Source organism: Sturnira hondurensis, unplaced genomic scaffold, assembly GCF_014824575.4.
Source record: "Sturnira hondurensis isolate 20B ecotype Veracruz unplaced genomic scaffold, ASM1482457v3 Scaffold0020884, whole genome shotgun sequence".
Classification (NCBI taxonomy): domain Eukaryota; kingdom Metazoa; phylum Chordata; class Mammalia; order Chiroptera; family Phyllostomidae; genus Sturnira; species Sturnira hondurensis.
The window spans coordinates 295,680-322,841 of NW_028093515.1; the positions used below are offsets into that span (position 1 = coordinate 295,680).

At 51.0% G+C, this 27,162-nt stretch overlaps 2 protein-coding genes across 3 annotated transcripts; both read left to right on the forward strand.

Annotated features, from left to right (window-relative positions):
• Nucleotides 1-2,035: 2,035 nt before the first annotated feature.
• ECH1 (enoyl-CoA hydratase 1) lies at nt 2,036-14,389 on the forward strand. 2 transcript variants are annotated; one of them, XM_037030771.1, is made up of 10 exons: nt 2,036-2,197; nt 2,587-2,794; nt 2,939-3,027; nt 12,108-12,232; nt 12,315-12,363; nt 12,558-12,622; nt 13,235-13,305; nt 13,406-13,477; nt 13,760-13,910; nt 14,086-14,389. In XM_037030771.1, the coding sequence occupies exons 2-10, from the start codon at nt 2,634-2,636 to the stop codon at nt 14,188-14,190; spliced, it is 888 nt and encodes a 295-aa protein (XP_036886666.1). In that variant the 5' UTR covers nt 2,036-2,197; nt 2,587-2,633; the 3' UTR covers nt 14,191-14,389. The 2 variants fall into 2 exon arrangements, with proteins under 2 accessions (XP_036886666.1, XP_036886665.1); XM_037030770.1 differs by having other exon boundaries at nt 2,036-2,172.
• Nucleotides 14,390-18,270: 3,881 nt separating this feature from the next.
• On the forward strand, nt 18,271-25,178 carry LGALS4 (galectin 4). The gene is made up of 10 exons (XM_037030763.1): nt 18,271-18,358; nt 18,697-18,785; nt 20,092-20,296; nt 22,412-22,546; nt 23,803-23,829; nt 23,931-23,972; nt 24,147-24,176; nt 24,482-24,570; nt 24,708-24,873; nt 24,950-25,178. The coding sequence occupies exons 1-10, from the start codon at nt 18,314-18,316 to the stop codon at nt 25,094-25,096; spliced, it is 975 nt and encodes a 324-aa protein (XP_036886658.1). The 5' UTR covers nt 18,271-18,313; the 3' UTR covers nt 25,097-25,178.
• The last annotated feature ends 1,984 nt before the right edge of the window (nt 25,179-27,162 follow it).

The following is a 27,162-nucleotide window of genomic DNA, read 5'->3' on the forward strand; positions in this document are numbered from 1 at the left end:
AGAGTCTTCTCTTCAGTCCCTTTATTAATTTTTGGTGTGTTTTTTCCCTTGTCACATTGGGCAATGGCCCCTGCTGTTGACCTGCAGAAGAAGATGTGCACAAAACCTGGGAAACGGGATGGGAGGAGCATGGTCACATCTGCACAGTTCTGTATCATGACCACATACTGAGCAACTTATCTTTACCCATGCAAGTTGTGTGGGTGTGTCAGAATTTACTTGGTCCCAAAGGGTATTTCCACCTTTTTGCTACTGCAAACAATATACTGTGCTGTATATCTTTATACAAATATCTTCGCCAGTGTCCCCAGTATTGTTTTGGAGGTACATTCCTGGTAGTGGAATTGCTGGGTCAAAAGATATATATTCGATTGCAGTGTGATACTTGCCAATTGTGGTAGGTGGGAACTTGTGTAATATGGGGGTGACAGATAACAGACAACCTGGAAGGAGTCTGCTTTAAGAACCTTGGCTCCTGGAAGAGGTAACCTGTGGAAAGGAGCAAGTGAAAGGACAGTACCACCCTGTGTGGTTCAGTGGATTGAGCATCAGCCTACAAACCAAAAGGTTGCTGGTTTTGATTTTTCAATTCCTGGTTAGGGCACATGCCTGGCCTGCAGGCCAGGTACTCAGTTGGAAGCATTCAAGAGGCAACCAGTAGATGTTTCTGTCACACTTCAATGTGTCCCTCCCTCCCCTCTTTAAAAATACAATTTATAAGGGAAAGTATAGCACCTTGTTCATGCATGTGCTCCTAAAAAACCCACTTGAGGAATATACTGTGAAGTTTTGAAGCTCAGATTAACATTAACGAAGACACATGGCATCAGATGAATAAATGCTTCAATGGGAATTTTCAAATAGAACCTCTAGACAAGGAGAAACTAGTCCACCTTGCAGCCACAAACTTCAAAATCTGGCTTATTTTTAAGCCAATCATGGGGGTAAAATTTCATTTTTTGTCTCCCAGCACTGTCGTTAGCACTTTTGAGTCTCCTATAGATCTATGTACATACCCTATTGTGTGCCTACTTTTATGCTGATAATACTAAATGTTTTATATCTTTTTCATATCTTGGTATTTGCGTAGATAACCAAATACTATAAAACATACCAAATACCATAAAACATTTCCTTTGCATAGATAACAGTTCTCTGTTGATAGACAGTCACTGGTTTTGTTTCCCAGTAGAGCCTACCTACTACATTTCATTAAGTCAGGGTAATACCTGTAATCCTGTTTGCCAAGAGACATACCTTCACTTCCTGGTGAACATTTCCTACTGAGCATACTTTAGCAGTTTTATGGCACACACACTGATGGGTTAACTGGCTGTTTTTATAGAAGATTTTAAAAGAAATTTAAGAACATGGACTTCAGGTCAACATAAATCCTCTCTTCAGCACTGCTCATCTCCAGCCCCAGGTTCCTGTGTACAAAGAAAGTAGGACCTCACCCTGGCTGGCTAGCTCAGTGGATTGAGTGCGGGTTTGACTCCCAGTCAGGGCACATGCCTGGGTTGCAGGCCTGGTCCCCACTTGGGGGCACACAAGAGGCAACCAGACATTGATGTTTCTCTCCTTCCCTTCCTCTCTCTCTAAATATAAATAAAAACAAAAAATCTTTTTTAAAATGCCAGAAAAAAAGAAGTAGGACCTCGTGGTGGTGTGGGAGATTAAAACAGTATCAGTCAGTACTTAATGTTGGCCCAGCTATGTTTCCGTTCCTTTATATGTGGGTAAATTCTGTCTAGATAACTTTTTTGTTTTAGTTAACTTGGCACTAGTAAATTATTAGGGCCGCAGTTATTCAGCTGTTATGTCCTTGGACATTTAAGCTGTTTCCAATTTTAACAACATTATACAACAGCGCTGTGATGAACTTTATGCAGGAATGTCCATCACCAGGTGAATTACTCTTCTAGGCCAGGTTCCTACTGGGCCAAAGGCTGCTGTTAGCCAACCAAACGGCTATTTCCGGTTGCCCTTAGTAAATATGGCGGAGGGGGCGTCACCGACGTCTGGCTGCGGCATTGGTGCCCTCACCCAACATGGCTGCTTTTGTGCCCGCCTCTTTGGCTTCCTCTTGTCAAGTTGCTCCAGCAACTCTAGTAATGGCGGCGGCGGCGGCGGTGGCGGCTTCCCGCAGACTCCGAGACCTTCTGACCCAGCGTGAGTCGCCTCTTGAGCTCTGAGGGTCCGTTACACTGTCGTGCTGTCATAGAGATTATAGGACACGGAGGACTGACCCAGGCCACGCAGGGTTCGAAGTCCCTTAAACTCAGAGTACCGTGTCTTCCCGGCCAATGGCTCCCCAGTTTTATAGGCCTGTGTGTTACTGTTGGGTCACTGATGGCTCACTGTCCCTAATCTGGGGTCAGTCCCACGATTAAGGGTTTGAAGTGGTCCTCAGACTGAGGTGGCTGATAACGTACCCCTAATCTTCAACTCTGTATCTACCCAAACTGAGGTTTCTTAGGGTCCTGTGTTCCCCAGTCCAGTGTCACAGAGATGTGTGCCCTTTGCTCTTGAAGGTGCTGCGTCTCCAATCTGGAGTCATCAAAAGCTCTTCCTTTGTCACCCTAGGATTGACAGCCCCCACCCACCTTGGTCTCAACCTTAGCCTTCGGCCCATGGGCTCCTCTGCACAAGATGAGTCCTCCAGAGCAGCCCCCAGTGAAGCCCCACACCACAACTACGAGTCCCTTAGGGTGACAGCTGCCCAGAGGCACATTCTGCATGTACAGCTAAACCGGCCGGAGAAGAGGAATGCCATGAACAAGGCCTTCTGGAGGTCTGGCAGGAAGATCCCCGTGGCCTGCCTGCAGGAGGCAGAGACTGAGGGATTGCAGGGGTGGGGTGTGGGAGATGGTTGGACAAGAGGATAGGGGATTTCCACCCCAGACACAGCCCTTCTTCACTCTTTGCTCCTGCACAGAGAGATGGTGGAGTGCTTCAACAAGATAGCGCAAGATGCTGACTGTCGGGCTGTGGTGATCTCTGGTGAAGGAAAAATGTTCACTGCAGGTATGAGGTGCTCTCCACCCCATCCCCACCAGTGTCCCCTACCCTGGGAATAGAGCAATGTGTGTGTGTGTGTGTGTGTTTTAATGCATCAAAGAAAATAAAAGTGTTAGGAAGTAGCTCATGTCTGGAAACAAGCTAGCTAATGCTCAAAGACCTGGCTCCTGGAAGGCTTACAGGCAGTGGGTCACAGAGAAAAAAAACCATTAATCATGATGACTTGAGGAATTAAGGTCACGGTCAAGTTGTGGTCGTTACATGCTAGGGTAGTGGGTAGTTGATCAGTGTGTCTGGTCCTGATGTCAGCCATAATGGCATTTGACTGTTTTCCTGGGCTTGGAACTAAAATGCTACTGAGGCCTAGATGTTATCTCTAGTTTGACCAAAACTGTCTTTGTGGTCAATAGACTGGATGCTTTGTTCCTGAGATTATTTAATGCTGATGAGAACCTCATTGTCCTGAGGGCTTAATGCTTAAGGGAGTTGTCCTGCAAGGGAGGAGGCAGGGAGGTGAGTCGGGTGCTGGGTGACGCCAGTTTGAATCAAAAGGAAAGAAAGGAGGAAAGCTCATATTACATAAATGAAGTTTCTTTGTGGTTATAGTTTTTTCTTTTCTTTTGATCACTCCTCAGTCCTGAGGAATATAGGGCAGCTGGGTCTCAGTTCAATCGAGGGAGAATTAGCTCAAAAGATGGAGTCAAATTTGTCTGGCTATTATGCTCCTCTCATCTGGCTCTTACCATCTCACATGCCCACTTCTTTCTCCTGGTCCATGAGCCTTAGAGGGAGCATTCTAGGTCTTCATTTTACAAATGGGAACCACAGTAGTGGTAGAAGAAGCAGTAGGCCAGGATACCTGTACCCAGTCTCTGAGTCTTAAAGACTGCCAGTAGGGAAGACCTCTAGATGAAAGGTTCAGAGCTTCATTCTTGCTGGAACGAGGGCAGGCCGTGGCAGTCTGATTTCCCTGGCCCACAGTCCACATGTCCCTAATGAATGTCCTGAGAGCTCAAGCAAGCTCTCTGTGTGGCTAAAACAGCATCAGTCACCAAAACCATTCAAGCATAAACTGTTGTGATGACTTATCCAAAATTTACATTGTATTGTCTGGCTGGGGCCTGCAGTTACAGGGCTCAGAAAAAAAAGTTTTGGTTCTCGGGAAATCCAAGGCAAAGGATGGGAGAAAAATAAAACACTGGTATAGAGGGCTGCAGCCAAACAGTTTCATTAGAAAAATGCAGGGTCCTGGCTGGGTAGCTCAGTTGGTTAGAGCATTGTTCTGATACACCAAGGTTGTGGGTTTGATCCCTGGTCAGGACACATATAAGAATCAGCCAATGAATGCATGAATAAGTGGAACAACAAATCAATGTTTCTGTCTCTCTCTCAAATCAACAAATACTTTTTCTAAAGAAAAAAAAAATTAGGGTCCAGTTCAGTCCACACGTGAAAAATAAGATTTTTAAAGACAATGAACAGAACTAGAATCTAATAACCATAATTGGGCATTATAGTTCCTGTTGGAACAATTTTTTCTCTCTAAAATCACCCTCATTATAGCCCTGACTAATGTGGCTAGTGGGTTGGGTATCATCCCACAAACCAAAGGGTCACTGGTTTAGGTCCCGGTCAGGGCACATGCCTGGGTTGTGGGTCAGGTCCCCAGATGGGGGCATGAGAGAGGCATCCAATCGATGTTTCTCTGCACATCCATGTTTCTCTGCCTCTCTTTCTCCCTCCCTTACCCTCTCTCTAAAAATAAATGGATAAAATCTTTTTAAGGAAATAATGTCACCCTCATTTTATCAAAGATAGCTAAGACTAATTTATTGTATGAAGTCTAATTTCAATAAATTTGGCCTGTTATTTGCATGAATATGACGAGAACGGAAATTGATCACACAGACTCTTTTAAATCTGCTTCGCTGGAACTTCATAAGGAATCTCTAGATTGAGCTATAATTAGCTTCTCAGGGCTGAGAAGCCAAGCCACAGGGTTGCGGTCAGCACTTGCCTGTAATACCTGCTGGTTTGGGTGAATTCCTCAGGTTCTTGAGGTTCCTCCAAAAGTCTTGAGGTTCTTTCTTTGTTTTCTCCCAGGAAAGCAACCTTCACTTCTTACCTGGAAAGATTGCTGTGAACCTTGAAAGTAAGGTATCCGGATGTTTTCCCAAGGGGTTTATTTTGGTCTCCAAAGTCTATCTTCATTCCTTAAGGCTTTCTGATGACATCGGGAGTCTATGCACATCTCTCTGAGACATGACATTCCAGTCAAAGTCTTGGTAATACACCAATTTCCAATTGTGTCCTGTTATAACAAGAACTGATTCTTAATGAATTCATGCAAACAACCATATTGCCATGATAATAATACCCAGAGTCTCCAAACTTCTATGGGGGTCAGGTTAGAAGAAAAATATAAATGTTTCAATAGAAGCAATGCTTCTTTTATAGCAACTTCTAACCTCCCCTCTTATAATTTAAAAAAATCTAGAGATTTTATTTATTTCTTTTTAGAGAGAAGGGAAGGGACAAAGAGGGAGAGAAACATCAGTGTGTACGTAGGTTGGTTGCCTCATGTACACCCTCAGATAGAGACCTGGTCCACAACCCAGGCATGTGCTCTGACTGGGAATCGAACCGGCGACCTTTGGGTTCACAGGCTGGCACTCAATCCACTGAGTCATACCAGCCAGGGCTAAAAAAACTTCAAACATTCAAATTCAGAAATTAGTCTAACAGCATGACAGGATCATGGATTCTGAAATCTGAACATAAAGCCCTTAACCTGTAAGAGTCTTTTTTTGATTTTTTGTCAGTAAAGTGTGTGACAGTGATAATATACTTCCATGCAATTACCCAACAAACCGGAACTGATTTCCAGTTGCACGTCTGTTTGGTCTTTGGTGGCCCCACGTGTCTGCTCCTCAGGCGGGGTCGTTTCTATGCGTCAGATGCACTGGCTCCTTTGTCATCTCTGTTCTGCTGCTAAGCCTGACCAGTGACTTTTAAAGCTTTCTGATAGTGTAGTTGAGCGTTCTCAAATTTCCATTTGCTTCTTTTGTTATGTCTTCATTTATCTGCTGAATTTTCATGTCTTTTTATTTATCATGAGCCTATTTTTCTCTGTGCCATTGAGCATAGTTATAGGCTGCTTTAAAAGCCTTGTCTCCTAATTCCAACATCCTTGTTACCTTCAGGTCAATCTGTTTATTATCTTTTCTTTTTTAAAAAATGTATTTTATTGATTATGCCATTACAGTTGTCCCATTCCCCCCCTTCATTCCCCTCCACCCTGCACACCCCCTCCCCCCATTCCCCCCTTTAGTTCATGTCCATGTGTCACAAGTTCTTTAGCTTCTACATTTCCCATACTATTCTTGCCCTCCCCCCTGTCTATTTTCTACCTACGGTCTATGCTACTTACTCTCTGTATCTTCTCCCCCCTTCTCCTCCTCCCACTCCCCTGTTGCTTACCCTCCATGTGATCTCCATTTCTGTGGCTCTGCTCCTGATCTAGCTGTCTGCTTAGTTTGGTTTTGTTTTAGGTGTGATTGTTAATCACTGTGAGTTTGCTGTCCTTTGACTGTTCCTATTTTTTATTATCGTTTTCTTAGATAAGTCCCTTTAACATTTCATATAATAAGGGCTTGATGATGATGAACTCCTTGAACTTGGCCTTATCTGAGAAGCACTTTATCTGCCCTTCCATTCTAAATGAGAGCTTTGCTGGATAGAGCAATCTTGGCTGTAGGTCTTTGGCTTTCATGATTTGGAATACTTCTTTCCAGCCCCTTCTTGCCTGTAAGGTCTCTTTTGGGAAATCAGCTGACAGTCTGATGGGCACTCCTTTGTAGGTGACTGTCCCCTTATCTCTTGCTGCTTCTAGAATTCTCTCCTTCATTTTAATCTTGGCTAATATAATTATGATGTGCCTTGGTGTGTTCCTCCTTGGGTCCACCTTCTTTGGGACCCTCTGAGCTTCCTGGATTTCCTGGAAGTCTATTTCCTTTGTCAGATGGGGGAAGTTCTCCTTTATTGTTTGTTCAAATAAGTTTTCCACTCGTGGCTGTTCCTCTTCCCCTTCTGGTACCCCTATAATTCAGATGTTGGAACATTTAAAGATGTCCTGGAGGTTCCTAAGCTTCTCCTCGTTTTTTTTTTGAATTCTTGTTTCTTCATTCTTTTCTGTTTGGTCATTTCTTTCTTCCTTCTGGTCCACTCCATTGATTTCAGTCTCAGATTTCTTTCCATCACTATTGGTTCCCTGTGCATTTTGCCTCATTTCACTTAGTTTAGCCTTCATATGTTCCTCTAATTTGTGGTTAAAATCAACCAGTTCTGTGAGCATCCTGATCACCAGTGTTTTGAACTGTGCGTCTGATAGGTTGGCTATCTCTTGGTCACTTAGAAGTATTGGCTCTGGGGCTTTGAGCTGTTCTTCTTGAGCCATGTTTTGGTCTGTTCATGCTCCTTACATATGAGGGGCGAAAGCTTAGGTGTTCCCCAGGGCAGGTCAGCCCAGTCGCTGAGTTGTGACTTGGGGTGGGATCAGAGAGGGAAAAATGGCATTTGTTCTGCTCTCTTTTGGATTTTGGGCCCCTTTGCCACATCCCACAAGCAAATTGGGCCCTTCTGGTGCTGGTTCCCGGATGGGTGGGCTTGTGTTCATTCTAGGACCCTGTGGGTCTCCCCAATGAAATCTCCTGTGGGGCTAGGAGCCTCTCCCAGCACCTCAACCCCCGAAAGTTTTTCCAGTTGGTGCTTTTAGGCTTTATTTCCATTGCTGAGGCCCTGGGTTGTGCGGTCTGTCTCACTGACCATTTTTAAACCTGCCTGGTTTATCTGCGCGCGAATGTATGTCCGAGGTCAGCCAGCCGCCTTGCCAGCCTTGCTGGGTTTCCATCCCACCCTCACCCAGGTCTCCAGTCACCGCCTCCTCCTGCCAGGACCCCTGTCCACTGGCCGATGACTCCGCCCCTCTTACTGGTCTGTATGAATGATTCGTTGTTGTCGGACTTCATTTGTTTTTATACTTTAGGTTCAGTTGTTGACAGTTATTACGTTCTTGTCATTTTACTGTTCACAGTTTTGATCCTCTTTTTCTTAGATAAGTCCCTGTAACATTTCATGTAATAAGGGCTTGGTAATGATGAACTCCTTTAACTTGACCTTATCTGGGAAGCACTTTATCTGCCCTTCCATTCTTTTTTTTTTTAATTCTACTTGTTTATTTTTAGAGAGAGGGGAAAGGAAGGAGAGAGGGGGAGAAACATCAATGTGTGGTTGCCTCTCATGTGCCCCCTACTGGGAACCTGGCCCACAACCCAGGCATGTGCCCTGACTGGGAATCAAACCAGCAACCCTTTGGTTCGCAGGCCGATGCTCAGTCCACTGGGCCACACCAGCCAGGGCTCTTTTTAAATTTTTTTTAAAGATTTTATTTATTTATCTTAGAGGGGAAGGGAAGGAGAGAGAGAGAGAGAAATATCAGTGTACGGTTGCCTCTCGTGGGTCCCCTGCTGGGAACTGGGAACTGGCCTGCAACCCAGGCATGTGCCCTGACTGGGAATCGAACTGCGATCGTGTGGTTTGCAGGCCCGCGCTCAATCCACTGAGATACACCAGCCAGGGCTCTTTTTTAATTTTTTATTGTATATTTTTAATTATCATTTAGTCCTCATATTCCCCCCTCCCCCCACAATCACCACACTATTGTCTATGTCCGTGAGTCCTTTTTCCTTTCTGCTCAGTGCTCATCCTGTTTTCAACAACAAGACTCTGAGGGCCGTGACCAGAAGTGAACCTGAAACCCAGGCATGTTTTGTGACTGGGAATCAAACTACAACCTTTTGCTTAGCAGGTCGATGCCCAACCAACTGAGCCACACGGGTCAGGGCTCATTAGTAGTTTTAATGATAGGCTGGAACTACTAATTTAAAAAGAAAAGAAATAGCCCTGGCCGGTGTGGCTCAGTGGGCTGAGCTCAGGCTGAACAGCCCTAAGAGACAGGTCCCGCTCTCCTCCCTGTTTTTTATACGTGCGCCCAGAGAGAGGAGGAAATGGCCAGTTCTTACAGGTGGTAAGTGGCAGAGCTGGGGGTTTTGACCTCGGTCTGCCTGGCTGCAGAATCCTTGCTGATAACCACGGAGTGACTGCTGGGTCTCCAAAGTGCTGGTTCAAAGCAAGGGCAGTGTCCTCAGCAGCCAGCCGCCTCCCACTGGTGCCTCCTGCCCACATCCCTTCACCTGTAAAAGGTGTGTTGCGATATCCTCGTGTGAAGAAAATGGAGAGGTAACGTTAGCACCAGCCTCAGGTTGCTGTGAGGACTCAGTGAGGGCACATGCAGAAAATGTCAGTGCATGTAACACCTGTGTGACGGAGCTGTTGGTGATTGCAAATAACTTCATTATGACTATGAGTGATACCTGAAACATTTCAAGGTTCATGAGGGAATGAGACGGGGGAGTTCTCTGCAGTGAGTAGTTCGTACTGTGGAGGGGAACACCTCGCGCCCTGGTGGGGACCCTTTACTTCAGGGGGTTGTAACAGCCAGTGTCTGCAGGTCCAGGTAGGGCTGGTAAACCGGAAAAACCGGCAGGAGGAGGGATCTCAAGGTGCCAGGCTTGTCTCCCTCTGGGAGTAGGCTTGGCTCCTGTGGGTGGCTGGGGCCTCCAGACAACGAGTGGGTGGCAGTGGAAGCCCTCGGACTGACCCAGGCCGTTCTGGCCTCCATTGAAATGGAGTCTGTGATGATAGTGGCTTGTGATGCTGTTCGTGCCAGGCACGGCTGAAGAACCCCCGGGCTCTATCTCCCTGAAGGCTTACAGGCAGTCAACTCTCAGGACTTTACCCTTGGTTGGTTTGGGGTTTTTTTGGTTGGTTGGTTTTTAAAAATTTCAGAGGAGAGGGAGAGAAACATCGATGTGAGAAAGGTAGATCAATCCATTGCCTCTCACACGCCCCCAAATAGGGACCTGGGTCTCAACGCAGGCATGTGCCCTGACTGGGAATTGAACCTGCGACCTTTTGGTTCACAGGCTGGCACTCAGTCCACTGAGCCACACCAGCCAGAGCGCCCTTGTTTTACAGAGAAGAAACCGAAGGCCCAGAGGATGAAGTGACCTGGCCAAGGTCACACAGGGGTTCCGTCTTAAACACACTTAACTTGCGCAAATTCAGCTCTACCCTGAGCCAAAGTCTCTCATCTCACTCAGTCAAACAGACCGTGGAGGCAGTGAAGCCTGAGAGTCGGGGGGCTGCGTGTACGTGGAAAGGATTTTTCACATTTGCTAACTGATGTTGGAGGACAGGCAACAGGGTGAGCATGACTGAGCTCAGGAGGAAGAAAGCGAAGGACGATTCTGACCCGAACTGTCCTATAGCTCTTGTCTCTCTCAGACTAAAAACCATCATTGCCCCCTGGCCCATGAGGCCCCACACAGCTGGCCCTGTCACCTCTCTGACCTTGAGTCTTCCCACTTCCCCTTGCTCTTTCCACCCCAGCTACCCTGGCCTCCTCAGTGGCCTTCACACAGAGCAGGGGCATTCCCACCACTGGGCCTCTGCACCGGCGGTTCCTGCTGTTTGGAATCCTCTCACCCAGATGTCCCTACAGCTCCCTGCGTCCTCCTCCACATCTTTGCTCGACTGTCACTTTTTCAGTGAGAGGGTCCCTGACGGCCCAAGTTTGACACCGCAGCCAGCAGCCCTCACTGCACACACATGCACCCCTCACTGCACACACCTCATTGCACACACATGCACCCCTCACTGCACACACACCTCATTGCACACACATGCACCCCTCACTGCACACACACCCCTCACTGCACACATAAACACTTTCCATTTCATTTTCCTTCTTTCAGTATTTCTCGCCACCTGAAAAAAGTGTCTTTCTATGTGTCTGTCTCTTGCACAGAAGGGCAGCTCCATGAGGGCTGGAGTTGTCTGTGTGGCTCACTTACTGAGCGCCTACTGTGTGCTGGGCCCTGTTTAGGCGCTGGGCATACAGTGGTGGCAAAAAGACAAAAGTTCCTCTGCTCCTGGAGCTCCCGCCCTGGGAGGGAGAAAGGCCCTGAACGAGATGAGCCCATTACTATGCAACAGCATGGGGGCAGCATAGCAGACAGGTAGAGGGAGGAGATGGAAGGTGATACTGTTCGGCCAGGTGCCCAGAGCAGGCCTCCCTGCGGAGGTGACCTCTGTGCTGTGGCCTGGATAGAGTGATGGGGTCAGTCGTGGGACCATCTCAGGAAGAAGGACTGTTTTAGGCAGAGGGGCCGGAGGCCAGAGGCCCTGGGACGGGCATGTGTTGTGTTGTGGGAACAGTGGTGGGAGGCCTGGGTGCCTGAACAAATGGGTTGGAAATGAGTTTTGTGCAGAGCCGGTCGGGTGTCTTGGCAAAGACCTTGCATTTCATTCTAAGTAGGTGGGAGGGGAGGGGAGAAGAGAGGGCCCTGAAATGCCTGCAGCTTCCCTCTGGCCGTGTGTGGGGGAGCAGGCTGTGGGAACCCCGGGCGGGGGGGTGGAGTACAGAGTCTAGGGGCCACGCATAATGGGGGCCAGACTCGGGGTCATAGAGAATGACAAGTGGGGGGAAAGGTCAGCTCTGGGGTTGTCTCGCAGTGGAAGCCCCCAGAATTGCTCCATCTCATGTTTTCTCATCTCAGGAAATGCTAGTGCCATTGACTCAGTGGCTCAAGGCAAAACCTCGACTGTCTGGCATGGTGGTGAAAAGAATGGCCCCTGGTTCTGGCTTCGAAGTCACAGTCCCACCATTGACAAGCCAGTGTGAACCTGGGCAAGTGACTTAACTTTCCTGTGCCTCAGTTCACCCACTAAAGTGAAAATAGTGATAGGACCCACCGCATAGGATGGTCCTGAAGACGAAGTGAGTGGTGACTCAATACATGTTAACTTTCCTTTACTTCCCAATCCCGTGCTAAGCACTGTGTGAGTTGCTCTCTCCACTCTGGTGGTTTGAGGGTTCGAGTAGACTGAGCCTAGGTTCTCACCTTTAGATGGGACAGTGGGTCGGGTCTGGGGGGCTCCTCAGCCTCCTCACACCTCCCCACCAGGTATCGACCTCATGGACATGGCTTCAGACATCCTCCAGCCTCAAGGAGATGACGTGGCCCGCACAAGCTGGCACCTCCGTAACCTCATCAGCAGATACCAAGAGACCTTCAGCGTCATCGAGAAGGTGACTCTGGAGGCTCCTAAGGCGTCCCACCTGCCCGCTGCTCCTGAACCAGCCCTGACCCGCCCCACCCGCTCTCTCCTAGTGCCCCAAACCGGTGATCGCTGCCATCCACGGGGGCTGCATTGGCGGAGGTGAGTCTGCCTTCACTGCTCATCCGGAGCTCATTCCGGGTGGGTGCCCCTTGGCTGCTGTCCTTCGCCTCATCCAGTGGCCTCCAGCCTCCGATCTCTTGCTGCTTAGATTTTGTACCAAGGCGAAACCCCACACCCTGGGCCGAGGGGCTGGTCCTTGAGGTTGTTTAGTGTCCCCAGCCTCTCCCCGCCAGGTATGGACCTCATCACTGCCTGTGACATCCGGTACTGTGCCCAGGATGCTTTCTTCCAGGTGAAGGTGAGCCATCCTCCCAAGCTTCTGCTTCCTCGAGGCCTGCTTAGAGCCGGGCAGTGAGTGGCAGAGGGGGGCAGAGCAGGGATGGCCCAGGTAAGGAGGTGGGGTGTGGCGGGAGGTCTGGAGTGAGCCCAGGAGGCTTCGTGGGAGAATCAGCCCTTGAAAAGTGAGGCTTGGGAAGAAAAAAAAAACACTTGGCCATGGAGGAAGTCAAGGGTAGGTCATGCTGTCCAGGCGAGGTCAGGAGTGAGGAACGGTGTGAGGGAGGCTGGGGTGCTGCCTAATGGGGCCAGTGCCTGAAAGGGGGCTGGAGCCCGGGGGTGCTATAAGGGGTGAGGGGACAGGGTTAAGAAGGACTTCCCTCTGGAGATAGATGTGGCTGCCCTGGGAGAATCGAAATGGCAGGGGAATTGGTGGGTGGGCTGTGTTCCGGCCTGAAGGGACCATCGTGGGTGCGAGTATGTGGGTGGAAATGAGAGGGAGTAATGGGGCAGCCCTGTTTAAAGGAGAGATGGAGAGAGACCTCTGTTGTTAGTGCAGAATTTCACTGGCACTGAGGTCTCGTGGGGGCCTACACTGGGCAGAGACTAAGCCCGGAGGGACTTACTCCTGCAGGAGGTGGACGTGGGTTTGGCAGCTGATGTGGGAACTCTGCAGCGTCTGCCCAGAGTCATCGGGAACCAGAGGTGTGTGGGAAAACCTGGGGGAGGGGACTGAAAGGCATCTCCTGGACCGGGAATGACTGCTGTCCCCGATAATGCCCTACCCCCCCGCCCCCCTCCGCAGCCTGGTCAATGAGCTGGCCTTCACCGCCCGCAAGATGATGGCTGACGAGGCCCTGGGCAGTGGGCTGGTCAGGTAGGACCGCGCCGGTTCTGGTGAAGAGCTCAGGGGCAGCAGGTCTGGGTGGGGCTCTCTGAGTCCCCGCGGAACCTCACGTACGGATTCCACTTGGCTATCTCTGTCCGAATGGTCAGTTCTTTATTCTGGAGTCTCTTGCTCTGACCTGACTGGTCCATTTCACGGGAGAGGAGAGTGAGGGGTGCTTCTACTTTCTACTGTGATTGGCCACTGCTAATGTGGGAGGGACGGGCGAAAGCCCTTCTCCGACCCCTGATTCCTGATGCCCTTCATCCGCAGCCGAGTATTCCCAGACAAGGAGGTCATGCTCGAGGCGGCCTTTGCCCTGGCGGCCGAGATTTCCAGCAAGAGTCCCGTGGCAGTTCAGGGCACAAAAATCAACCTGCTCTACTCCCGTGACCATTCGGTGGCCGAGAGCCTCAACTACATGGTAAGAGTCTCCATCCGACCAATCACAGCCCTTCTCTGGTCCCGGAGCAACCAGTCAGGGCTCAGAGGCTGCTGCAGGCCTTGTCCTCTGATTGGTGTGCAGCTATGTCCCGTTTTTCTTGGGTCCAACTCCAGTTTTGCTGTCTTTTCCATTACGTGCCACCCTCTTTATCTAGGCGTCCTGGAACATGAGCATGCTGCAAACGGAGGACATTGTTAAGTCTGTCCAGGCCGCAGTGGAGAAGAAGGACCAGAAGAGCATCACTTTCTCCAAGCTCTGAGAGACCCCGTGTCTCAGGCCCTGGCCGGGGATCCGGCCTTGTTCCCCCTCCTGCCTGTGTTTCCGCATCCACCGGGAGGGAGGGTTAGTGAAGATGCACATCCTGCTGCCTTCTCACTCAGTTCGTAACCTTATGAACCTGATTTCTTCATGCCCGGGGTTGTATCTTCCCCCCACGAACAATAAATCAAAGTCAAGAACCTGGTGTCCTTATTGGAGATGGGAGGTGCCAAGGGCCAAGATGCGCCCCGGGGTCCAGGGACCACAGTCGTGCTGAAGGTAGTTGTGCTGAAGGTTGGGGAGAGAACTCTGACCAGTGGGAACGGGAGCTGTGCAGGGGGTGACCATTCAGGGCTGGCAGTGGGCAGGCCAGGACCAACAGAAAACCTGGCACGGAGTTCCAACCAAGATGGAGGCATAGGTAGGAACCCTTTGCTTCCTCGCTCAACCAAAAGGAGGATAACAACTGATCTAAAATCAATAAACTACCAGAGTGCCAGAAAATCAAACTGGGTGGAACTATGACAACCAAGGGGTGAAAGAGACAGTCAACCAGACCAACCAGATCGGTAGGAGGGAGACGGGGCAGACAGGGCTGGCTGAACAGCAAACTGAGACTCACAGCTGACTGTGGACTACAGCGGGGGGCTGCCTCGGTGGGAGAAACTGCCAGTCTCACATGAGAGTTCATTGGAAAGTGGGGCTAGAGCCGAGCCGGGAGCTACATTGTCCCCCCTCTGGCTCCTCCCCCACAGACAGCACCAAAGAGCGGTCAACAAGGCAAAGAGCGTTGCCCCTCCCTGGGGAACATCTAAGGCCCTGCCCCCTTACAACGTAACAGGTGCACCAAGACAAAGAAATAGGGCCCAAATGAAAGAACAGAACAAAACTCCAGAAAGAGAACTAAGCAATGAGGAGATAGGCAACCTATCAGATGGAGAGTTCTAAACAGAATGCTCACAGAACTGATGGAGCTTGGTCCCAAAATGAAAGAACAAATGAAAGATACCCAAAGTGAAATAAAGCAAAATATTCAGGGAACCAACAGTGAAGGGAAGGAAACCAGGACTCAAATCAATGATTTGGAACAAAAGGAAAAAAATAGACATCCAACTGGAACAGAATGAAGAAACAATTCAAAAAATTGAGGAGAAACTTAGGAACCTCTGGGACAACTTGAAATGTTCCAGTATCCAATGCAGGGCTGCCAGAAGGAGAACAAAAGCAAGAAATGGAAAACTTATTTGAACAAATAATGAAGGAAAACTTCTCCAATCTAGCCAAGAAAATAGACTTCCAGGAAGCCCAGAGAGTCCCAAAGAAGTTGGACCCAAGAAGAAACACACCAAGGCACATCATAATTACATTAGCCAAGACTAAAATGGAGAGAATCTTAGAAGCAGCAAGAGATAAGGGGACAGTCACCTACAAAGGAGTGCCCATCAGACTGTCAGCTGATTTCTCAAAAGAGACCTTGCAGGCAAGAAGGGGCTGGAAAGAAGTATTCAAAGTTATGAAAGGCAAGGACCTACATCCAAGATTGCTCTACCCAGCAAAACTGTCATTTAGAATGGAAGGGCAGGTAAAGTGCTTCCCAGATAAGGTCAAGTTAAAGGAGTTTGTTGGGAACCGCTCTGACTGGTTTGTAGGAGTTGTAACTGCCCCCCATGGTTAAGGCTGAGTGAGCGACCTCTGGACTGTGAGCTGCTAAGGAGACAAAGCTTATCTTCCTGGCAGTATCACTGCTCCTGCTTCATCCATCTCTGGCCCCCAGTGCTTGGCCGGTTAGTCAATGACGAGTATGACCCCTCAGTGGGGGGACAACCTAAGCCAGACCCGATTACTTGGGAGGCCCTCAAGGAAGGACTTCATGGGGGTGCTGCAGCGAAGAGGGAGTGATGAACCCTTGCCCCCTGGCTATTCTGACATAGCCTGAGTCCCCATTTTCTTCTGGGAGAAGCACTTCCTGGCTCTAATCCACTTAAGCCTAAAACCATTGGGGAGGCAGTGCAACCCTTTGCTGGCTAGATCGGGTTCCGGGGTGATCCGGCATAAGAAAGAATTCAAAATCCTGTGAAGCCTGCTTTGCTAAGAGTGCTTTGATTCATATGAAGGGTCCGAGCAGGAAATGAGTATGTCTCCCAAAGTGTTTGCAACCCCCTTACCTGACAGACAATGACTCAGATTAAGCCCTCAGATTTCTTTGAAATGTTATCTACTGTTTGATCCTTGCCACCCGACATTGATTGATGAGCTTTACCTGCATTCCTGTGTGTTACAAGCCTAGTAAAAGCCATTGAGGAAGTGGCTCTTGGTCCTTCTCCTTTGAGAGATTGGCCACCTTTCCTCCCCAAGCAGATCATGTCTTGGTAGTTTCACTTTCATCCGTGGCGAATGGGGGGACTTGCAAGCAAAGTTGCCCCCACAGGAGTTCATCATCACCAAGCCCCTATGATATGAAATGTTAAAGGGACTTATCTAAGAAAAAGAAGATGAAAAACTACGAAGAGTAAAATGGCAACAAACTCACAACTATCAACAAATGAACCTAGAAGAAAAGAAAAACAATGAATATAAGAACTAAGCAAACAACTAGAATGGGAACAGAATCAGAGAAATGGAGATCACATGGAGGGTTATCAGTGAGGAGGTGGAAAGAATGGGGGGAAAGGTACAGAGAAGAAGCAGCATAATTGGTAGTCATAAAATAGATGGGGAGAGATTAAAAATGGCATAGAAAACAGAGAACTCAAAGAACTTACATGTACAACCCATGGACGTAAACCAAGTTGGGGGAATGCTGGAGGGTTGGGGGGTGCAGGGCGGAGGGGGATAAAGAAGGGAAATTGGGACTGTAATAGCATAATCAATAAACTATACGTAAAAGAAGGAAAGATGATCTGGCCCAGATGGAGCAAGCAGAACTCAGTCACATGGCTTCCCCTGGGCTCAAAGGCTACGTACAGTTGGTCTCCCTGCTGGCCCCAGGCTAGAGGGCGATGCTCGCCTCACCTGGCCTCACTGCGCTGGGATCCAGTGCTGGAGTCTGGCTAGGGTTCCATTGCTACCCAGTCTGAGGCGAGCTGCTTCATACCTTCAGACTCTGGGTTTTCTCATCTACATACACACAATCCCACCCTCCTGGATTTAGGTTCAGAATAACCTAGAGACCAAGCACTAATTGAGTGCCTTCCGTATGCCAAACCTGTTCTGAGCATTTATTAACTCAGTGATTTCTTTCAAGGACCTATGACGTTGATACTATTAATATCCCCATTTTACAGAAGGGCGAATGGGCAAATTGAGGTTAAGGCACTGACCCAGGATCACAGAGCCAGGAAGTAGCAGAGGCAGAATTTATTTATTTTTAATTTTATTTATTTACTTTTAGAGACAGGGAAAAGGAGGGAGAAAGAGGGAGAGAAGCCTCAATGTGTGACAGAGGCACCGATCGGTTGCCTCTCATGTGCCCCCAACTGGGCATCTGGTCGTCAATCCAGTGACACACACCAGCCAGGGCTGGAGGCAGGATCCAAACCTGTAACCTCTGGCTGCAGAAATCAGTGATCTAATCCACCATGTACTGATAGAAAGGTATGTGGTAGGCACGCAATCGATTTAGGTCCCCCCACAGTTCCTGGAATGTCCTGACGCCCAGTCCCTCCCTGCTTTCGCTCGCGTCCATTGCCCACTTGTCCTGGGCCACTCCTGCAGCCCTGCCCTGCCCTGCCCAACCCACTGGACCTCAGCCTCCTTCTGATAACAAAGGTCCAGGGAGGGGTTTATGGGCTCTGATAAGGCACTGGCGGGGGGCCAAGTTCACTAGCACTTCCTCTTTGCAGAAGGGTCTAGAGGAGGGGTCCCTGACCCGAGTCCCCCCAGGCCTGGCCCAGATGATCTGGGTTCTGGCTGGTTCCCACTGAGGCTGGCAAGAAAGGGGAGCCCAGGGATGCTCAAGGAGAAGATGTGAGCCTGGGGCACCCAGAAGAGGGACCCTGTGAGCCCTGCCCTGCCCGCCCCTCCCTGTCCTGAGATATAAGAGCCAGCTGCCACCTGCCCCCTGTCACCCTTTCCCTCTCCTGCAGCGCTTCTCACAGGACGAGCCACCACCCCAGTCTTTCAAGATGGCCTTTGTCCCTGCACCTGGCTACCAGCCCTTCTACAACCCGGTGAGATACTAGCCCGGGCAGCAACCCAGGCCCTGGCCTAGCTCCAGCGTGGCCTCTCAACTCCAATTTTCTCTCACCTCGACCTTCGGAGGTGCCCACCAGACCCCTGGGTCTGATGTACCCAGTACTGGCCATGGCGCGTGACTCACTCCCACCCTGTCACTCAGGCTCTTTGTGTCCATACCAAACTCTCGGCCCTCCTCATCTTCATGCTGACCCCTCATTCCTTTGTTTCCTATTTCTTGCTTAAGGGAGGGGGGCAGGGGGCTTCTCCATAAGGGGGGAAGGCTTCAGTAAGTGGATAGCCATTGAGACCCCTCACCCGGCCCCTTCTACAGACTCTGCCCTACAACAGCCCCATCCCTGGGGGGCTCAGTGTGGGAATGTCCATTTACATCCAAGGAATGGCTAGTGAGCACATGAAAAGGTAAGCCCCTCCCCCAGGGCAGGCTAGGCTGGGAGCGGGGGCTACAAGTAGAGGCTTCTGGCTCTCTCTTCCTTTCCCCCACCCTGGCTGGGGAGGAGCTCAGGGGCGCCACCACACCTGCTGGCCAAAGACGGCTCTGGCCTGGGGAGCCCAGGGCTTGGTGATGCGATCAGGAGGGGAGCCCCGGGGGCTGGGGGGAGGGCGGGAGGCTCACGGTAAGGCGAGAGGCGGCCCCGGAGTTGGGCTGCTGGGTTGGAACCCACGGCTGTGGCCGCATGAACAAAAACCACAGGCCAAGCCGAAGCTGGGCCGGTTCTGTCAGCAGCCGTGTGACTGGGGAAGCTACCGTCCCTCTCTGTGCTTTAGTCCCCCACCTGTAGAGTGGGACTCAGTGCACAAACGATGTGGAACTGGAAAGGAGGCACTAAAATAAGTCCTTACAATGGCGATGATAACTGAACTGAAGCCACAGGTTGGTTGGTTCTACGCTCATCGTCCCTCCGCTCACGGAGGGCCCGCTTTGCGCCTGGGCACTGCGGCGGAGCGGCCAACAGCACAGACAAAGGCCCCTGCCCTCGCGGAGCTTCCATCCTAGTCGAAGAGACAGATAAAAAATAAATAAGTTCAATGTATAATGTGGCGGGTGGTGATAAGTGCTCTGGAGTCGACTAAGGAGGGAAGGCAGATGGATGGACGTGAGAGAGAAGGGCGTGGCGTTTTCCCTTTAAGTAGAGTGGCCAGGAACGGCCTCCCTGGGAAGGGGACATTTCAGCAAAGACCTGGTGGAGGTGAGGGAGGGAGCCTGGGGTGCAGCTGAGGGAAGGGTGTTCTGGGCAGAAAGAGCAGCCAGTGCGAAGGCCCTGAGACAGGTGCGGGTCTGCCCAGATGGAGTAACTTTGGGGGTGCTGGTGTGAGGGGAGGTGCTCTGACTTGGGTGTTCACAGGCTCCCTCTGGCTCCGTGTGGGGACTGACCTACAGGGCCAGGGATGCAGCAAGAAGTCTGGATCGGCAGGTGTAGGCTTCCTAGGACAGTGCCTGGCCCATGGAGGCCGAGGGTGAACTAGGAGTCCCAGTGGCTGCCCAGTTAGGGGTCTGGGGAGAAGTCCAGGAAGGAAAGGGGGTGAGCGAATCTGCCTCCCGAAACTCAGGGGCACAACCACCACCTCCTGTTCTGAATCAACTGTGGCAAGATCACCCCACCAGAATCCCTAGAACAAGGTGGGACAGGCAGGGCTTCCCAGAGGGGGGGTCTGCCGGGCTGGTCTGCAGGTGGGGCCAGGGGAACCACTCTTCACCTCCCACCAGGTTCCACGTGAACTTCGTGGTGGGACAGAGCCCAGGATCCGACATTGCCTTTCACTTCAATCCCCGCTTTGATGGCTGGGACAAGGTGGTCTTCAACTCACAGCAGGGCGGCAAGTGGGGCAACGAGGAGAAGAAAAGGAGTATGCCCTTCCACAAGGGCGCCGCCTTCGAGTTGGTGATCATGGTCCTGCCGGAGCACTACAAGGTGGGGCTCCAGGCCGGTGCCTCCTCCCCTCCCTCCTCCCCCTGCCCCCTTCTTTCCTTCCTCCTCTCTTCTTCTTTTCTCTCTTCCCCCCTCCCTCCTTCCTCCCTAGCTCACTTTTTTCCTTTTCCTTCTTTCCCTTCCTATTAAAAAATGTTTCTCTTCTATCTTTTTCTCATGCCCATGCCTCCACCTCCGGGAGGCTTCTAGCCTGATTAACGTACATCATCTGTTTCTTTGTGTTCTTGCGAAATGTGTGTCCTTGCTGCTTCTCATGGAGCACTCTGAGCACACACACGCACGGAAGGCGTCTCCTTGGCCAGCTCCAGTCGCGGTCGACCCTGCTTCCCTCCCCACCTCACACTTCCCCTCCCAAGTGATGTCACAGCAAACCCCAGAGAGCATACAATTTCACTCATAAATATTCCAGCTTTTTAAAAAAAGATTTTATTTATTTATTTTTAGAGAGAGGGGGGAAGGGAGGGAGAAAGAGAGAGAGAGAAATATTAATGTGTGGTTGCCTCTCTAGCACCCCCTACTGGAGGCCTGGTTCAAACCCAGGCATGTGCCCTGACTGGGAATCGAACCAGTGACCCTTTGGTGCACAGGCTGGCACTCAATCCACTGAGCCACACCAGCCAGGGCTATTTCAGCTTTTATAAACACAGTCATGCTGCCATGATCACACCTAAAAGTTGATGGTGTGTCCTTATAGTCACCACATGTCGAGCTGGTGTTTTAGCCGCCTCAGAAACGCCGGGTTTATTGTTTCCTGCAGTTTGAGTCAGAGTCCAAATGAGACCTGCACATTGTGACTGGTCGCTACTGTACACGTGTTTCACGTCTTACTGAAGTGCGACCCATGCACAGGAAAGTGCACACCGTGAGTGCTTTGTTCTCACAGAGAGCGTGCCCGTGCAGCCAGGACCTCGGTCCACAAACAAGCCCCCAGCCCCAGAAAACCCTGAGTGCCCGTGGTCCCCTTGCCCCCAGGGGTGGCCTTTCCCCTGACTTCTCTCAGCCCCGACCTCTTTCTGTGCCTCTGTCTCTTTAAGTGTGTGTGGGCTCGGTGCTGTGCTGCCCGTCGCCTTCTGCCCTCTGTTCTCACTTATGGCGTGTGTGTTAAGCCCCCAGGTTTGCTGTCACACCTGGTCCGCACCTTCTGACCACAGTGCAGGACTCCTGGCACACCCGCTCTGAGTATGACCCATCATCAGGCCCGGCTCCTTGACAAACACACTGAGCAGACCCTGGGCACACGTGTCCTGCGGGACTCACAGGAGGCTTCGTAGGAGGGGACCTGCTGGGCTGGGCCACCCCCCTGGCCTTTGTTTGCCCTCCTATGGCACCGGCTTCCTAACCTCATCGCGGGGGGATTAGCTCCACGCTCTGAGGTTGGGCCGACGGGGATCCGAGCCTGGGCTTTGCCCCTCCCCAGTGTGTGACCCCTGAGCTGGCCAGTCTCTGCCCCGGAGCCTCTGCTTTCCTGGACCACAGGGACAGTCCCCTGTCCTGCCGCACAGAGCTGCTGAGGGAATCGCGTGTTGCCATCACAACAGCAGGTGCTTACCCCGTAGGGAGCACCCAGCCCCGCGGAGCTGGCTCTCGGCCCGTGGCCGTTGCTCAGCGCTGCAGCTAGAACCCTGCGCTGAGATACGGGTACCAGGCAAGGCTCTCCACAGGGTGTGCACAGCGCCCCCAACAGGCTCCGCCGGTTCAGACTGAGGGGTGGGCCGCTTTACAGGTGAGGAAACAAAGTCCCAGAGAGGTGAAAGGATTTACCTGAGGTCACACAGGTGAGACGGGTCCGAGACCGACTACCACCCCAACTTGTTTGGTGCTCAAAGTGGGACTCAGACTCGATTCTCTCCTGATCTCCATCCCCAGACTACATTCTGTGTTCTCTCCCATCCACCAGTCTGTGAGCTGACTTTTGACCCCAGCTTGACCTCTGACCTGTGGCCTCCAAGGTTCCTGACACTGAAGCTATCTCAGCTCATCCCCAAGACTTTTGAGCCCAAGTCTTTCGATCCCAAGTTAAAAAGACCCCTGTTCCCAGCTTCCTACCTCTCCCTCCCCAGCTCACGGGTGCTGACTCGGCCTTACCCTGCCCTCCAGGTGGTGGTAAACGGAAATCCGTTTTATGAGTTCGGGCACCGGCTCCCCCCACAGATGGTCACACACCTGCAAGTGGATGGGGACTTGGAGCTTCAATCCATCAACTTTATCGGAGGCCAGCCGAGCCCAAACCAGGTGCGTAGCCTCCCCCTCTCTTACTCGCTTCCCTCTTCAGTTCGTTCATTCCCACATTCCTTTGTTTCCTTTGCTGAGTCCAAGGACTCTTTCCAGAGGACCCAGAGGACCAAGACAGTCTCGTATGTTGCCAGATGGTGTTGGGCACAGTGGTCAGGGCCAGGATGGGGGGACATATGGGAGCTTTGGGGAGTCTTCAGGAAGGGCTTCCTGAAGGAGGAGAGCAGGAAGAGTGTACTCAAAGAAGGCTTCGCTCAGGCTCCTGACATGCCTTTCAGCTGAAAGTTCCACGCTCGCAGCCTGTAAGGCCCCGCTCCTCCCCCGCACGGCGCTGTGTGACCCTCAGCTCCGTTTCATCGCTGTGGGAGCTGAGCTGTGGGAGCTGAGCTGTGGGAAACTGAGGGAACCTGCCCTAGGTCGGGGGCCTGCAAGTGGCGGAACCACAGGGTCTGTGCTCCGACCACGCCTCTGCTCCCTCAGGAGGAAACGTGGGGAATGTCTTTATCCGCAAGGCGGTCACCGGCCTTTGGGCTCCATTTTACCATCACGTTTCATCAATGCATTTTTGAAAAATCAACCATAAGGCCTTCAGACAAGGGCCTTCAGGGCAGCTGGCTTAAAATGGAAGTCAAAGCAGAAAGGAGGTCGTTAGCAAGAAGGGGGAGCAGAACGAGTGAATGAAAGTTAACTCGGGAAGGGAAAGGTGTTCCAGGCAGAAGGAACCACCTGAGAGAAAGTGTGGACGAGAGAGAGAGACGGCAACAGAGACAGACAGGGACAGGGAGAGAGAGGCACGCGCAGACGGAGAGGCAGAGACAGATGAGGGAGAGACAAGAACCCTGCCGGCTCTGAGGACTCCTCAGGCCCGCGCTGGGCACGTGCAGAGAGGGGGCAAATGGTGGTGGGGGCGAGATGAGCCTGGGTGTTGTGTGGGCCAGGGAGGAGTGGACACTTTATTGGGCAGCTTCTGACTGCTGCGGGGTGCGGGGGTGGGGCAGGCAAGAACAGCAGGAAGCCAGGGTAGGAGAGGGTGCAAGGATAGAATTTACCAGGCTTGTCCTAAGGGGAGGAGTGAGATTCACCATGCGCTGGAGATCCCTAAACACAGCGAGTCCCCCTCCATTAATGAGCCATCTGGATGCCGCCCTGTGACCCCAGAGTTCCCTTGGTGGGGGCGGGGAGCCTGCCTCAGGGCAGCGTCCTAGGTCTCATTCTGGAGTCCCTCTGATCACCTCCTTCTCCCTCTGTGCACACAGATACCCATGACTATCCCAGCTTATCCAGTAAGTACCCTTGAGGTGGGGGTTTGTGGCTGAGGGGGTCCTGGGGTGGCCGAAGGACCCCAGCCCTCCTCACGGGTCCTGCTTTTTTTGTGTCTGTGTAGGATCCTGGACAGAGCGACCAACCCTGGCTGAATACACTGCCTGTAAGTGGGAGGGCTGTGTGGCCACCTGGTGGGAGCGGTGAGAACCGGAGGGTTAGAGGTCGGCTCCCCAGGAGTAATAATCCAACACCTAGAGATACACCTGCCTGGCACAGTTGGGCTGTAAATATTTGTCTAATAATCACCAAATAATATCTTTTCTTCTTCACTTCACAGACCATGGAGGGACCCCCAATCTTCAACCCGGTAAGGCGCCCTGTAGTTGAGGGCTCTGTGATGGGCCATTGTGGGGAAGCCGAACTGCTGGGGGCCTTAGGGGCCCTGACACCCCTGGAGGGGGGGGGGGACACTGAAAGGGCAGGACGTAGAGTGGGGGGGTGGTGTTTGGGATGGGATGCAGGAAGAGGGAGGAGTTGGTGGTCCGGTGGGGCAGGGGACCAGGGTGGGGACATTTTCCAGGATGACTATGGGCCCCTCTTTGAAAATGTGTCTTTGCATCTGGCTTCTGGTGGCCTGAGAAGTGATGGGAGCCCCATGATCTCTTTCCACAGCCTGTGCCATTTATGGGAAGAATACAAGGGGGGCTTACAGCCCGAAAAACCATCATCGTGAACGGCTATGTGCCTCCCTCTAGCACGAGGTACAGAACCTGGACTGAGGTGGGAATCCGTGGCTCATCTCCTCTCTCAGGCTCAGGAGTCCAGTGCCCAGCGCCCCCTTCCCTAGTGGAACCAGGTGCCGGCCCCTTCTGACCCTGATCTCCCTCTCCGTCCCCAGCTTTCAGATCAACTTCAAGGTGGAGTTCTCAGGGGACCTGGCTCTCCACATTAACCCCCGTCTGAATGAGGGCAGCGTGGTGCGGAACAGCCATCTGAACGGCTCGTGGGGCTCTGAGGAGAGGAAGATCTCCTACAACCCCTTTGGTTTTGGCCAGTACTTCGATGTGAGTCTGGGACTCCTACCCCGTCCCGTGCAAAGTCTCTGTCCTGGCTGTGGCCTCACACCCCCTCTCCCTGCAGCTGTCCATCCGCTGTGGCCTGGATCGCTTCAAGGTTTACGCCAATGGCCAGCACCTCTTTGACTACTCCCATCGGCTTTCGGCCTTCCAGCAGGTGGACACTCTGGAGATCAAGGGTGACGTCATCTTGTCCTATGTCCAGATCTGATCTGGTCCTGGGACTGTAACCTCTGGGAACACATGGAGAAGGACCCCATAGGACTCCCTTCTAAGCCCCTAATAAACTGTCTGAGAGCATCTAACCAGTGTCCGTGGCTCCATGCACCTCCCTCTCTGCCCTTTCCTTCCTTCTTTCTTGGGTTCATCACGCACCAGCCCCTCACCCTCCCGCTATGATGAGCCCAGATACCCCCGCCCCCCGACCACTGACCTTATGGCCTTGTGGCGGCAACTCATTCGCTCCGTACAACAGTTATCACCACCCAAAATCAAGAATGAACACCACTAATGACTCCAACAGAAAATGCAACACAATCCAAGGGAATCTGAGGAACAATGCAGGCCGACAACTCAGGCAGCTTAGATATGAGGAGAACAAATTCCGAGAAAGTCAGACATTTTCTAAACTGACTAGAGAAGATATAGAAAATACTTTTTTTTTCTCCATAGAAACATTTATAAATTTTTTGTAGAAATATACATTACAACTTATTTGGAAATTATGAAGACCTAGAGTAGCCCTGACTGGTGTAGATCAGCTGGTTTGGCATCACCTGACAAAACAAAGTGTCGCTGGTTTGATTCCTGGCCTGGGCACGTGCCCGGGTTGCGAGTCCAGGCCCCAGGCGAGATGTGAATGACAAGCCATGATCGATGTTCCTCATATCGATGTTTAGCTCTTTCTCCCTCCTCCTCCCTCTGAAAATAAGTAAATAAAATCTTTCAAACAAAAAAGCTACAGTCAAAGCAATTTTGAAAAGAACGAAGTATTTAAACTACATGATTTCAAGACTTACAATAAAGCTCCAGTCACCGAGAATGAGGTGCTGGTATGAGGAGAGGCACACGGGTCAATGAGAAAAAGAGAGAGTCCGGAAATAAACCCACACATATATATGGTCAATTTATTTTTGAAAAAAAAAAAAAACACAGTCAAGGTAATTCAATGGGGGAAGACAGTCATTTCAACATATGGTAAGCAATGAAGCTCAACCCTTACCTCACACCATACCCCCAAATTAACTCAAAATGCATCAAGACCTAAACATAAATGCTGAAACTATAAAAATAGCTGGCAAAAAGAAAGAAAGAAAGAAAGACAAGAGAGAATCTTTGTGACCTGAGATAGGCAAGGATTTCCTAAATAGGACACAAAAGCAGAAGCCATAATAAATAATTTTGATAAAATTGTGCACTTCAGCACAATTAAGGACTTTTTAAAAAAGATTGTGTTTATTTATTTTTTAGAGAGAGGGAAACAGAGGGAGAAAGAAAGGGAGAGAAACATTGATGTGGGAGAGACACATCAATTGGTTGCCTCTTGCACACCCCCAGCTGGGGACCTGGCCCACAACCCAGGCGTGAGCCCTGACTGGGAACTGAACTGGCAACCCTTTGGTTCGCAGGCCAGCACTCAATCCACTGAGCCACACCAGCCAGGGCCATTCTTCAAAATTCTGAAATCAGCACTCATGCATTTTATTTTATTTTTTTTAATATTTTATTTATTTATCTTTAGAGGGGAAGGGAAGGAGAGTGGGAGAGAAACATCAATGTATGGTTGCTTCTTGTGCATCCCCTGCTGGGAACTGGCCCCTGCCGGGAACTGGCCTGCAACCCACGCATGTGCCCTGACTGGGAATCGAACCTCGATTGTCTGGTTCGCAGGCCCGCGCCCAATCCACTGAGCTACACCAGCCAGGGCAGCACTCATGCATTTTATAATCAGAAAGAAGATTACCAGACAGGGAAAAGCTGTTGGCTGACGTAGGTCCCAGGACACTTGCTGAAGCGTAGTTTGATTACAGTAGATGCTGTGACACCACCAGACATCTGGGAGGGCTCAGGTGGCATTTGCTCCTCCTCCCCATGCAGCACCGGGGCACCCAGCGAAGGGAATGAAGGCCGGCACATACATTGCTAAGTGACAGAAATGAGGACAGTGGGTGTTGGGAACCGCCCTGCCTGGTTTCAGGAGCTGAAACCCAGCCATGATTAAGGCTGAGTGAGCGACCTTTGGACCATAAGCCACTAAGGAGGCAAAGCTTATCTCCC

What these genes read in the sequence shown, in the direction of transcription:
- ECH1 (XM_037030770.1), top strand. Translation starts at nt 2,052, where the DNA reads ATGGCTGCTTTTGTGCCCGCCTCTTTGGCTTCCTCTTGTCAAGTTGCT. An exon ending in CCGAGACCTTCTGACCCAGC is followed by an intron (nt 2,173 to 2,586) that starts GTGAGTCGCCTC and finishes TTGTCACCCTAG; the next exon opens with GATTGACAGCCCCCACCCAC. An exon ending in ATGCTTTCTTCCAGGTGAAG is followed by an intron (nt 12,623 to 13,234) that starts GTGAGCCATCCT and finishes TTACTCCTGCAG; the next exon opens with GAGGTGGACGTGGGTTTGGC.
- LGALS4 (XM_037030763.1), top strand. Translation starts at nt 18,314, where the DNA reads ATGGCCTTTGTCCCTGCACCTGGCTACCAGCCCTTCTACAACCCG. An exon ending in GTGCCTCCCTCTAGCACGAG is followed by an intron (nt 24,571 to 24,707) that starts GTACAGAACCTG and finishes CTCCGTCCCCAG; the next exon opens with CTTTCAGATCAACTTCAAGG. An exon ending in GTTTTGGCCAGTACTTCGAT is followed by an intron (nt 24,874 to 24,949) that starts GTGAGTCTGGGA and finishes CTCTCCCTGCAG; the next exon opens with CTGTCCATCCGCTGTGGCCT.